Here is a 10,332-nt window from a genome sequence, read left to right as displayed (position 1 = left end):
TTATACCTTTTAGTCGGATTAGAAAACCAACAACTATATATTGCTTTATTCTTACAGTGTTTCCTTTTGGAAATTATTTGATAGATCACACCAACCTGGTAGTTGGTAAGTTCGTTGTAGGAGCCACAACGAGGGCCTTCAGATGCAGAAGAAAATAGGGTAAAGTTTGGGAAGCCCAATAGGTTAATGAGGTTGCATTTAGAAAGTCGAACGAAATACCTGAAGCCATACAACAGTTACAAAAGATAACTTTGAGAAGTATTCGCGGAATTTTCCAACAAATGAAGAAAATCTTACAAGTAGTTCTCGAGACAACATGGTAAATTACAACATTATTTCGTAATGCCAGAAGCATAAAACCTGGGTTCACTATTTACCAGAGCAAACTCCAAGTAACTATTACTGCTATCCTTCCTCTATAAAACTCTGCCAAAATACTATATCACTCAAAGAATAAGAAATATACAGGGGTCAACTATGAATGATCAGTTATAAAAAATCTTTACCCTCTTGTATACTTGAATTCCAATGTGAAATTTGTTAAATAGGGAGATTAACGATAGTATGCCATGTGTCTGGATGACATAAAGGGAGAAGTACCAAAGGGAGAGGACTTTTGAACTTGTGCAGGAGGGTTGATATTTTTTTTCTTCTCAAGCTTGGTTTCAGAACGGAGCCAAGACTCAACAACGGATAGAAGGTTGGCCGAGCTTTTCAACTCATCAACTTCTGTTAACTTCTCAGCCCTTCTCAACTCACCATCTTGGATGTATGCTAGATGAGTGGCCCATGTCTCCAATCCGTCAAATATATGGGTTGCATAAACAATTGTAGCTCCTCTCTACAAATAACATATGAGTCAGAGTATATCATGAACCAATTTTTTCCTCACAAGTAATGGTCTAATGCATGATCAAATAATTTTGAGTTCAGGAATTCTGACTGAAAGTCTTTTTTTTTTTTTTTAAATCTGACGACAATCATATCTTCTCTGGATAGAAACCAGATGATTGAGCACTGGACTAAATAAAAGAAAAAAAAGACGCTACATATATATATATATTTTTTTTTCTTTCCTAATAATATTCAATGTGAATACCAAAAGGTTATGCCTCCAGCACCATATCCATATATAACGTCTCAAATTTTCTAGTCCTCAATCAAAGTTTCCAAGTGAGAATGCAAATGCTATGATAAAATTGATGGAAAAAAATCAATACCTGATCACATTCTTCCTTAAAGAAGTCAAGTAAATCAAGCCTAGCAACGACATCTAGGTCAACCGTGACCTCATCCAGCAAAAGAACCTGCAATTACAACGAAGACAGTTTCTAGTTTGTGAAAAAAAGTTGATATATAAAAGAGTTAACATATATTTTAACAATGGAAAGACCCCAGATGCAAAGGGATCAGCAATTAATGCTGCAAATAGTTATGTCTAATTGAGTCTTCCCAAAGTAAAAAAAAAACCGAAAAACAAGTGTCAACTACGCTATGTCAGGGTCAACTCAGGCTTGGATGACTGGAAAAAAGCCAAGCCAAATCCTCTCCCAAAGTAACAGGTCAAAAATATCAGAAATATGAAATCAAGCCTTCAGGAGTTGGCATTATGTTTAACTGCCAACTAGTAAAGAATTTAGGAAACTGTTTGAGCATTACGAAATCAGTTTGACAAGACATGGTCTAAATTGTAGCGAAAAAAGCTTGAAATTTTGAACCCTTAACAGCAGAGAGTTCCAATGAATGTTCAAAAACCAAATCTTGTCATAGGTGTACAGATTGCTACAGAGATCTGTATTTAATTTTTGTATAGTTTTTTTATACCCCAATCAAGTTGATTTTGTGCTGAATGAATGGAATCTGCTCCACATGGTATACCCTCTTCTTTTGTTGATGTAATATATTTTCAAGGCACAATGAAAAAGAAGGATTTTAACAAAGCATATCTAAAGAGAAGCCTAACATACTATTGCCATACTGATAGAACTATATTTTACGGACTACAAAAGGCTTACTTTTGGTAAATTTGCAACTGTTATCAAATTCCATAATTTTATAGTACCTGAAAAGGGTGAAGAAGACCCATGCAAATTTGGACTCTGCGTCGCTGCCCATCAGATACCTTATGCATTCGCCACTGTAGGTCAATATCAAGCAGCTCAATCAACCTCTCTCTCCTAACAGGATCAGCACCTTCAACTGCTCATAAAACAGAGGACATAGTTTAAAGAATGCAACATCCCATGAAATTGGAAGAAATAAATATGTACTTAGTCGCGTTCCCCTCTCCCACATTAAAAAATAAAAAAAGTAACACACCTCCGAATATCATATGTTCCGCAGAGAAGTCTCCCTGGAGTGGAATCTCTCCCTGAATATTTGCAAGAATTACAGTTCAATTCCAACTGAACATGTTCAGAAATACAGAAAGCAGAAGATAGGAGGACAATAATTATGAAATCACAGATCCATAAGCAAATTTTTTCAATAGAGTTACTTAAAAGTATTTATTGTCTGCCAATGACAACAAGCAAGCAATACTTCAGGGCTGCAAAACCAGCACTCTGGCAAAAATTCAATACGCTATTCATTAAAAGACTAGTGTGCCAGTGCCACTGTGCCAGGGACTTGAGGGTACAACAGGAGTGAATTGACGTTTTTAAAGTTTTAAACGCATAAGAAACTTTAAAAAATTCAGCCTTTTCAATACTCACAATGCTAGAGTATTTAATATAAGCCCTAAGAAAACACCAGAGATAATCGTACAGCTAGCCATTAACTTGATTGAAAACAAATAATAGGTCCTTACAAGCAAGGCTGCATTGCTACTATTCATCTTTGGTTTTCCATAAAGAATAAAAAGGAAGAACTTATAACTCACAGCAGAGCCAACAGTTTTACTCCAAGAGCCTCCCAGATATGCCAAGTCACCACTACAAACAAGTTGCGTGTCATGAAAGGCTGATCCATTAAGCACTCGGACAACGTCTCTTCCTCCAACCATATGCTTTCCGGCCAAAATTTTCAACAAGGTCGTCTTCCCTGTACATCACAATGGCCATTCTCAACATTTCAAGTACCTGTATAACTCAATCAATATAATCTAATCTAGAGAGTAGAGTGAATTAGATTACCAGATCCATTGGCACCAACAAGAAGACAACGAGATCTCGGTGAGATATCGAGATTGAAATCGTAGAAGAGACGAGTCTGCCCGTCGTAAGAAAATTGCATGCCACATACTCTAACACTACTACTGTTTGATTTCTCACTCGCTTTGTCCATCTCAGCCATTTCTTTCTTCCAAAGCACCAACACGAATGACGCCAACGTCGTTTAATTTAGGTCTATATAACCGAACTCAGCCAATACCATGTCGACGCGTGTTTCGAATTTGGCGGGTTATGAATTTGCCACGTTGCCTCCTTTAACCGGGACTCATTAAATATAAATTAATTAAACGGCGTCGGGTTAATTGAGCTCGAGTTTGTTAACATGGACATGGGCCATGTCCTTGAGAAAGAAGCCACTCGTACGTTTCGTTGGTCTAAATACGACCGCCGTTCGACAAATAAAAGCTGAGAGAAACCGAAGAGACGGTCCGAGCGAAACGATTCAAATCTGTAAATATTAGGTTTCAGGACTTTCCATTAACAATCAGGTAGACATATTTATTAATCGATATTGCTATGGGCAAACGCTTTTTACTGAATAATAACTCTGTTACTCCTGCATTACAATTTGATTACGTTTCTAAAATCCCTAAGGAAAAATTAAAGTATTTTCCCTCTGTTTAACATTTAATCGAAGTAGCTTACTTTTGAAACTGTAAGTAATTGTAATTTGAAGCATGAATTAGTTTTGTTCAATATTAATTAGAAGACGAAGAAGCTGATTTCTTCCCAAGGAAAATTGTTAATACAAATCGTATTTGTGACGTGTGAGGGTATTACTGTAAATTAATACGTAATGCTGGTGAAGAATGAATTCGACATGCTTTCTGTTTTTGCAGGTGTTCGTAGTTGGCTATGAAATGGCGGAGTGAGTGAGTGATTGTTTGATTGGTTCAATTTGATGGAGGAAGAAGAGGACAGGATTTTGCTGAGTAGTTTGGGTGTTACATCGGCAAATCCTGAAGATATCGAACGTGACGTAATAGCTGCTGCGGTATTTGTTTCCATTCTTTATCTTCTTTATTATGGACTCGGTAGTGTTTAATTTCATTTCTATTATCATTGATGGCGGAGGTGTAATATTGTCCTACATTAGAATTGATGTATGAGATTTTTGATTGAAGGGAGTTTTTCGGTGGATTGTTCTTGGTCTGGTCGGTAACTGTTGTTCTACTTAGGTTCTTGTGAATTTGGAGACATTTTATGACGTCTGATTTTTTAAGATGGTATAAATTGTGGATAGTTAATGTTATTTTGTAGGTGGAAAATGATGCTGGCAACAGTAACGAAGCCGAAGGGAGCAAGGAGGAGGAGCCTCGTGTTAAATTGGAAAGGATTGATCCGTCCTCCACCAGTCAAGAGAAACTTTACAATAAGTTAAGGGCTGTAGAATTTGAAATAAATGCTGTTGCTTTGACTGTTGATCATGTGAGAAGGGTTGCAGATGAAGACCAAGCTACTGATGTTGATGATGGCACGGAAAAAGTGGATAAAGAGGATGATAAGTGTGTTGTTCAGGCATCTGCCAATGGTTTGACTCTTCAGCATGCCCTAGCTACTGATCGACTTGAAAGCCTCAAGGAAACTAAGGCTCAACTTGAGCAGGAACTTTCAATTTTTCAAAACGAAAAGACTTCCAAGGGTATTAAGCATGATAGACTTATTCAAGACTTGGTAAAGGAAGAATTCAGACCCAAGAAGAAGGCAAAAGAAGTTCTGAAACCAGGCAGAAAACAGTCAAAACGTCAGAAAACAGTTTCATTTGATGATGATGCTGATTTTGATTCGGTATTGGATGCAGCATCTGCAGGATTTGTTGAAACAGTGAGTCAAATACATTTCTACCTTTGTTTAAACAATGAGCTGCTTTATGTGATTTATTATAGGACGCAAGATATCTCCAGTTATTTATTTTCTAACATTTGTTAGTTTCATAATTTAATTCAGGGGACTGCTAACTTTATATTTTGTCTTAGAAAAGGGATGAATTGGTTCGCAAAGGAATTTTAACTCCCTTTCACAAGCTTAAGGGCTTTGAACGTTGTCTTCAACAACCAGGACCATCTAATAGGCACAATGTAACCATGGAAGAAGAAGACAAAAGTAGTGATCTTTTCTCAGCCAGTGTTGACAGGGCTGTTCGGTCAATGTCAGAAGCTGCACAAACTCGTCCAACAACCAAGCTACTTGATCCAGAAGAAATTCCCAAGCTTGATGGACCGACCCATCCTTTCCAGAGGCTAAAAACACCTTTTAGAATTCCCCCTTCTCAGGAAAGTGAGGCTGAAAAGAAAAAAAGTACAAAAAGGAAAAAGAAACGACCTTTGCCTAACAAGAAGTGGAGGAATCACATTTCTCGTGAAGAAACTGGTGTTGAAGTGAATGGTATGTTCAATATCATTCTTGCTTAGGTATTCTGTATATGTAATTTTGTATGGTAACTTTTTTTCTATGATAATTTTGAATGGTTATTTAATTCCTCGACTCTATCAATTGCTTTCTTCATTTTAATCATTCACAAAATATCCCTTTATGGTCCTGATTAATGCCTTGTCTTTTAGAAGGCTTGTTCCTGTGTGAAGTTGTCCACTACTTCCCTCATTGTTTGATTGCATCTTCATTTCAATTTCCACATCATATTTTTTGAGGAGAATCAACAAACTTTATTGTACATATTAGAGGTTTGCTCTTGTTGTTTATAATATCCCTTTGCATTCTCCCTGTTTGACCTGTACAATAATAGATTTTTGTATGTTAAGACTGCTCTTTTTGCCAGTGATATGGATCCTTATTTATTAAAGTTTATGCTTTTTCCTTTGTTGAAGATGGAAGGGATAACTTTGTCACTTCCAGTTATGAGGGAGAAAAGCAAGAGGATGTGGAGGATACAGATGATAGTGAACCTCCTTTTGTGACACTTGAAGGTGGGCTCAAAATTCCAGAATCCATTTTTAGTGATCTTTTTGATTATCAAAAGGTGGGAGTGCAGTGGCTATGGGAATTGCATTGCCAAAGAGCAGGTGGAATTATTGGAGATGAAATGGGTCTTGGCAAGACTATCCAAGTGTTATCCTTTCTTGGGGCATTGCATTTCAGTAGTATGTATAAACCAAGCATTGTTGTCTGCCCAGTTACACTATTGCGACAGTGGAAAAGGGAAGCACAAAAATGGTATCCAAGCTTCCGTGTGGAGATATTGCATGATTCTGCTCAGGATCCTGGTAACAGAGCCAAATCTTCCCATAGTGATTGCGATAGTGAAGGTTCATTGGACAGTGATTATGAGGAAAAATTGTCTTCTAAAAACACCAAAAAATGGGATTTCTTGATAAATCGAGTTTTAAGATCAGAGTCTGGGTTGCTTATTACTACGTACGAGCAACTACGCTTGTTAGGGGAAAAGTTGCTTGATATTGAATGGGGTTATGCCATTCTGGATGAAGGACACAGAATTCGAAATCCTAATGCTGAAATCACTCTGGTTTGCAAACAACTACAGACAGTTCACCGGATAATAATGACCGGTGCACCAATTCAAAATAAGCTTTCAGAATTGTGGTCCTTGTTTGATTTTGTTTTCCCTGGAAAGTTGGGGGTTTTGCCTGTTTTTGAAGCAGAATTTGCAGTTCCAATAGCTGTGGGTGGTTATGCCAATGCTTCACCTTTACAAGTATCGACAGCCTACAGGTGTGAATTGTGATATCTCTGAATATTATAAGATGTTTTTTCGTTTATGTGAATTACTGTATCTTTTGTTTATAACCAGATATGTCCAATGTGATATTTCTGAATAATTTCTTAATTCTAAATTTGACATCGTGCAGATGTGCTGTGATCCTACGAGACTTGATCATGCCTTATCTTCTCCGGCGTATGAAAGCTGATGTGAATGCCCACCTTCCCAAAAAAACTGAGCATGTTCTCTTCTGCAGTCTCACTGCAGAGCAACGGTCGGTATATCGAGCATTTCTTGCTAGCTCTGAGGTGGAACAGATATTGGATGGGAGAAAAAATTCTTTATATGGAATTGATGTGATGCGCAAGATATGCAACCACCCTGATCTGCTTGAGAGAGAGCATTCCTGCCAGAACCCAGATTACGGGAATCCTGAACGTAGTGGGAAAATGAAAGTTGTTGCTGAAGTGCTGAAGGTTTGGAAGGAGCAGGGTCATCGTGTTCTTCTTTTTTCTCAAACTCAACAGATGCTTGATATTCTTGAGAGTTTCTTGGTTTCTAATGGTTATGACTACAGGAGAATGGATGGTGTTACTCCTGTCAAGCAGAGAATGGCTTTAATAGATGAGTTCAATAACTCTAGTGATGTGTTTGTATTCATTCTAACTACAAAAGTTGGTGGTTTGGGAACAAATTTGACTGGTGCAAACAGGGTGATCATCTTTGACCCTGATTGGAACCCTTCAACTGATATGCAGGTACTTCTGCAATTTATTTTTCATTTTACCACTCATTTTCTTTTTTAATATGCAATTACTATATTTTCATATATCATGAAGAAAATTTGCTTAATACATAGACATTATTAGATATTGTCCCAATCATGGTATCATCTTTTATTCTTTTTTTCTGGAAATGTTTACAAGAAACACTCCTGCTTTTCATGTTTTTCTACATAGGGCTTATATTTAATGAAGCTTGGTAGTCTCGTGTAAAATTTTGTTTGTGTTGTTATTTAAATTTCAGTAATTATTATGGGAAATACTTGTGGCTGTGAGTTAATTTTCATTTACTGTAAACCATACATGTAAACTATGGCTTATAATAGGCAAGGGAGCGTGCTTGGCGAATTGGTCAGAAACGGGATGTAACTGTTTATAGATTGATTACACGTGGAACTATTGAGGAGAAGGTGTATCACCGTCAGATATACAAGCATTTTCTTACTAATAAGATATTGAAGAACCCACAGCAGAAAAGGTTTTTCAAGGCTCGAGATATGAAGGATCTTTTCACTTTTAATGATGATGGGGATGGTGGGTCAACTGAAACTTCTAATATTTTCAGTCAGTTGTCTGAAGATGTGAATCTTGTTGGGGTTCAGAAGGAAAAGAAGCTGGATAAGCAGAAACGTAAAAAAGATGCAACAAATGCTGATGATGGTGCAAGTTATAAAGGAAACAACTTAGAGATTGGATCTTCCAGAAGAAAAGGGAAAGAAAAAGCTGATAATAATGATGGTGAAGTGGATGAAGAAACAAATATCTTAAGGAGTCTTTTTGATGCACAAGGCATACATGTAAGTTTCCTCTCTGTTTGTTCTTATGATTGTATTACTTGTGCTTTGATGTGCCACCTTTATTCAAATTCAGCATTTCCTTAGGTTTTTTAATTTTTGTTTGAAATGAACTACTGTCTTTCTTCGTTAATTTTGTTTGACTGCGTGAGATGCACTCTGCTTTTGAAGAGTCTTCCCTCAACTGTTTGTACAAAAACAACTTTTCCACATTATAAAAGACATTTAGCACAAAGAACTTTGAAAAAAATGATGGTAAAACACAATGACACCCTCAGTAATCTCCATTAATGTACCTATTGCGTTTATTGTTTTCTTTTCTTTTATTTTATTTTTCCTTGCCATCACATGATTTTGTTTCTCTTTCCCTTTTGAATCACCAGAGTGCTGTGAACCATGACATAATCATGAATGCCCATGATGAAGAGAAGCTGAGGCTGCAGGAGCAAGCTTCGCAAGTTGCACAAAGAGCAGTAGAAGCGTTGCGCCTGTCCAGAATGCTTCGAAGTCGTGACGACATATCTGTCCCGACGTGGACGGGGAAATCTGGAACTGCTGGTGCACCATCATCTGTTCGCCAGAAATTTGGTTCAACTGTGAATTCTCAGTTGATTAAGCCCTCAGATGACTCATCCAGCAGCAAAACAAGCAAGTTTAGTGGCTTTGCAGCTGGGGCATCTGCGGGAAAGGCATTATCTTCATCTGAGTTACTGGCTAAAATTCGAGGAAACCAAGAAAAGGCAGCTGCCGCTGGACTTGGGCATAAGGTGGCCTCAAGTTCTGCTAATGGAGCAAGATCTACAGATGTTGGGACCACATGTTCATCTCACAATATATCTGGTGTGCAGCCTGAGGTATTGATTCGTCAAATATGTACTTTTATACAAGAAGAAGGTGGAAGCACGGATTCAGCCAGCATAGTCCAGCATTTTAGGAATAGGATACCTCCAAAGGATCTTCCTTTATTTAAAAATCTTTTGAAGGAAATAGCTATCCTTAAGAAGGACCGAAATGGATCATGTTGGCTACTGAAGCCTGAGTTTCAACAATAGGAATGATTGCTTCAACACTGCCATAGTCATTACTACGAGGTTTCTTTTCCAACTCAAAAAGATCATTGGAGATACAGACACTGATGTACATAACCATCTTTCCCGTAGCCACAATTGGATTGATTTTTGCAATTTATATGTTTCTTCACAATGATGGAACATTTTGTCGACAAAAAAGGAGTTAGAGAACTTCCATGGTAGTTTTTGTAGAGTTTTTTTTTTTTTTTTTTTTTTCTTTTTTATGCAATTTTATTTTTGTAGATAATGATACACTGATTAGATGGTCAATACAGGAAGAAGGTTCCGGATTTGAGTACAAGTTTTTTTCTGTATTTGTAGTGTATGCTGTCCCTTGATTAACTAAAGTTGGAAGTTTCTATAACATTAAACTTCACTGCTCATACGTCTGTGCGTGGATTGTCGTTTGCCTTCGTATTTCTTGAGAAAAGGAGAAATGGGTGTTTCTTCGTATTTGATTTGCGTTATGTTTACAATATCATTATCTCATAATTGTAAAATAACTGAAGAATACTTTTTTAAGGATATTAAAATCGGAGAAACAAAATAAAGAGTTGTTTTCCAGTTTTTGCATTTTCAGTTATAAGAATATAAATCAAGATTTGTACTTCCAAAAAATTAAAAAAAGAAAAGGAAAGGAAAAGGAAAACTACATGGCGAGATGGGAAAGGGAAATGTCAAATTCGGGAAAATGTGAAACAAAACCATTGGCAGAAAGGCCTAACAAACTGTATATTTCTTCATTTAATGTGCTAAAGATACAAGCTCCATGACAAACATTATTCGAGCAGGAATGTCTAACTTACAAAGATACACACAAGCCGAACCGGAAGAAGA

General features: G+C 37.0%; 2 protein-coding genes across 4 annotated transcripts; one reads left to right on the top strand and one right to left on the bottom strand.

Annotated features, from left to right (window-relative positions):
- Positions 1 to 285: 285 nt before the first annotated feature.
- LOC116143119 (ABC transporter I family member 19) lies at positions 286 to 3,309 on the bottom strand. Of its 2 annotated transcripts, XM_031428533.1 has the most exons (7): positions 3,135 to 3,309; positions 2,882 to 3,042; positions 2,320 to 2,371; positions 2,063 to 2,199; positions 1,221 to 1,307; positions 507 to 841; positions 286 to 426 (listed from the first exon to the last, which is right to left on the bottom strand). In XM_031428533.1, the coding sequence occupies exons 1-6, from the start codon at positions 3,292 to 3,294 to the stop codon at positions 554 to 556; spliced, it is 885 nt and encodes a 294-aa protein (XP_031284393.1). In that variant the 5' UTR covers positions 3,295 to 3,309; the 3' UTR covers positions 286 to 426; positions 507 to 553. The 2 variants fall into 2 exon arrangements, with proteins under 2 accessions (XP_031284393.1, XP_031284392.1); XM_031428532.1 differs by having other exon boundaries at positions 286 to 841.
- A 200-nt stretch (positions 3,310 to 3,509) lies between these two features.
- On the top strand, positions 3,510 to 9,843 carry LOC116143133 (protein CHROMATIN REMODELING 8). Of its 2 annotated transcripts, XM_031428548.1 has the most exons (8): positions 3,510 to 3,661; positions 4,013 to 4,167; positions 4,434 to 4,997; positions 5,150 to 5,558; positions 5,999 to 6,860; positions 6,998 to 7,607; positions 7,958 to 8,428; positions 8,809 to 9,843. In XM_031428548.1, the coding sequence occupies exons 2-8, from the start codon at positions 4,075 to 4,077 to the stop codon at positions 9,475 to 9,477; spliced, it is 3,678 nt and encodes a 1,225-aa protein (XP_031284408.1). In that variant the 5' UTR covers positions 3,510 to 3,661; positions 4,013 to 4,074; the 3' UTR covers positions 9,478 to 9,843. The 2 variants fall into 2 exon arrangements, with proteins under 2 accessions (XP_031284408.1, XP_031284409.1); XM_031428549.1 differs by lacking the exons at positions 3,510 to 3,661; positions 4,013 to 4,167 and having other exon boundaries at positions 4,898 to 4,997; positions 5,155 to 5,558.
- Positions 9,844 to 10,332: the final 489 nt, after the last annotated feature.

The sequence above is a fragment of the Pistacia vera genome, unplaced genomic scaffold (genome assembly GCF_008641045.1).
Source record: "Pistacia vera cultivar Batoury unplaced genomic scaffold, PisVer_v2 Contig426, whole genome shotgun sequence".
In the NCBI taxonomy this organism is placed as follows: Eukaryota; Viridiplantae; Streptophyta; class Magnoliopsida; order Sapindales; family Anacardiaceae; genus Pistacia; species Pistacia vera.
The sequence above is the reverse complement of the archived record's forward strand: the minus strand, read 5'-3'. Positions and strand labels throughout refer to the sequence as shown.

Excerpts from the sequence above, each read along its gene's own strand:
- LOC116143133 (XM_031428548.1), top strand. The coding sequence starts at position 4,075 with ATGGAGGAAGAAGAGGACAGGATTTTGCTGAGTAGTTTGGGTGTTACA. Across the intron at positions 5,559-5,998 it reads AACTGGTGTTGAAGTGAATG|ATGGAAGGGATAACTTTGTC; the intron begins GTATGTTCAATA and ends CCTTTGTTGAAG. Across the intron at positions 6,861-6,997 it reads CAAGTATCGACAGCCTACAG|ATGTGCTGTGATCCTACGAG; the intron begins GTGTGAATTGTG and ends GACATCGTGCAG.
- LOC116143119 (XM_031428532.1), bottom strand. The coding sequence starts at position 3,294 with ATGGCTGAGATGGACAAAGCGAGTGAGAAATCAAACAGTAGTAGTGTT. Across the intron at positions 1,308-2,062 it reads GTCTTCTTCACCCTTTTCAG|GTTCTTTTGCTGGATGAGGT; the intron begins GTACTATAAAAT and ends TTGTAATTGCAG. Across the intron at positions 842-1,220 it reads TTAAGGAAGAATGTGATCAG|AGAGGAGCTACAATTGTTTA; the intron begins GTATTGATTTTT and ends TGTTATTTGTAG.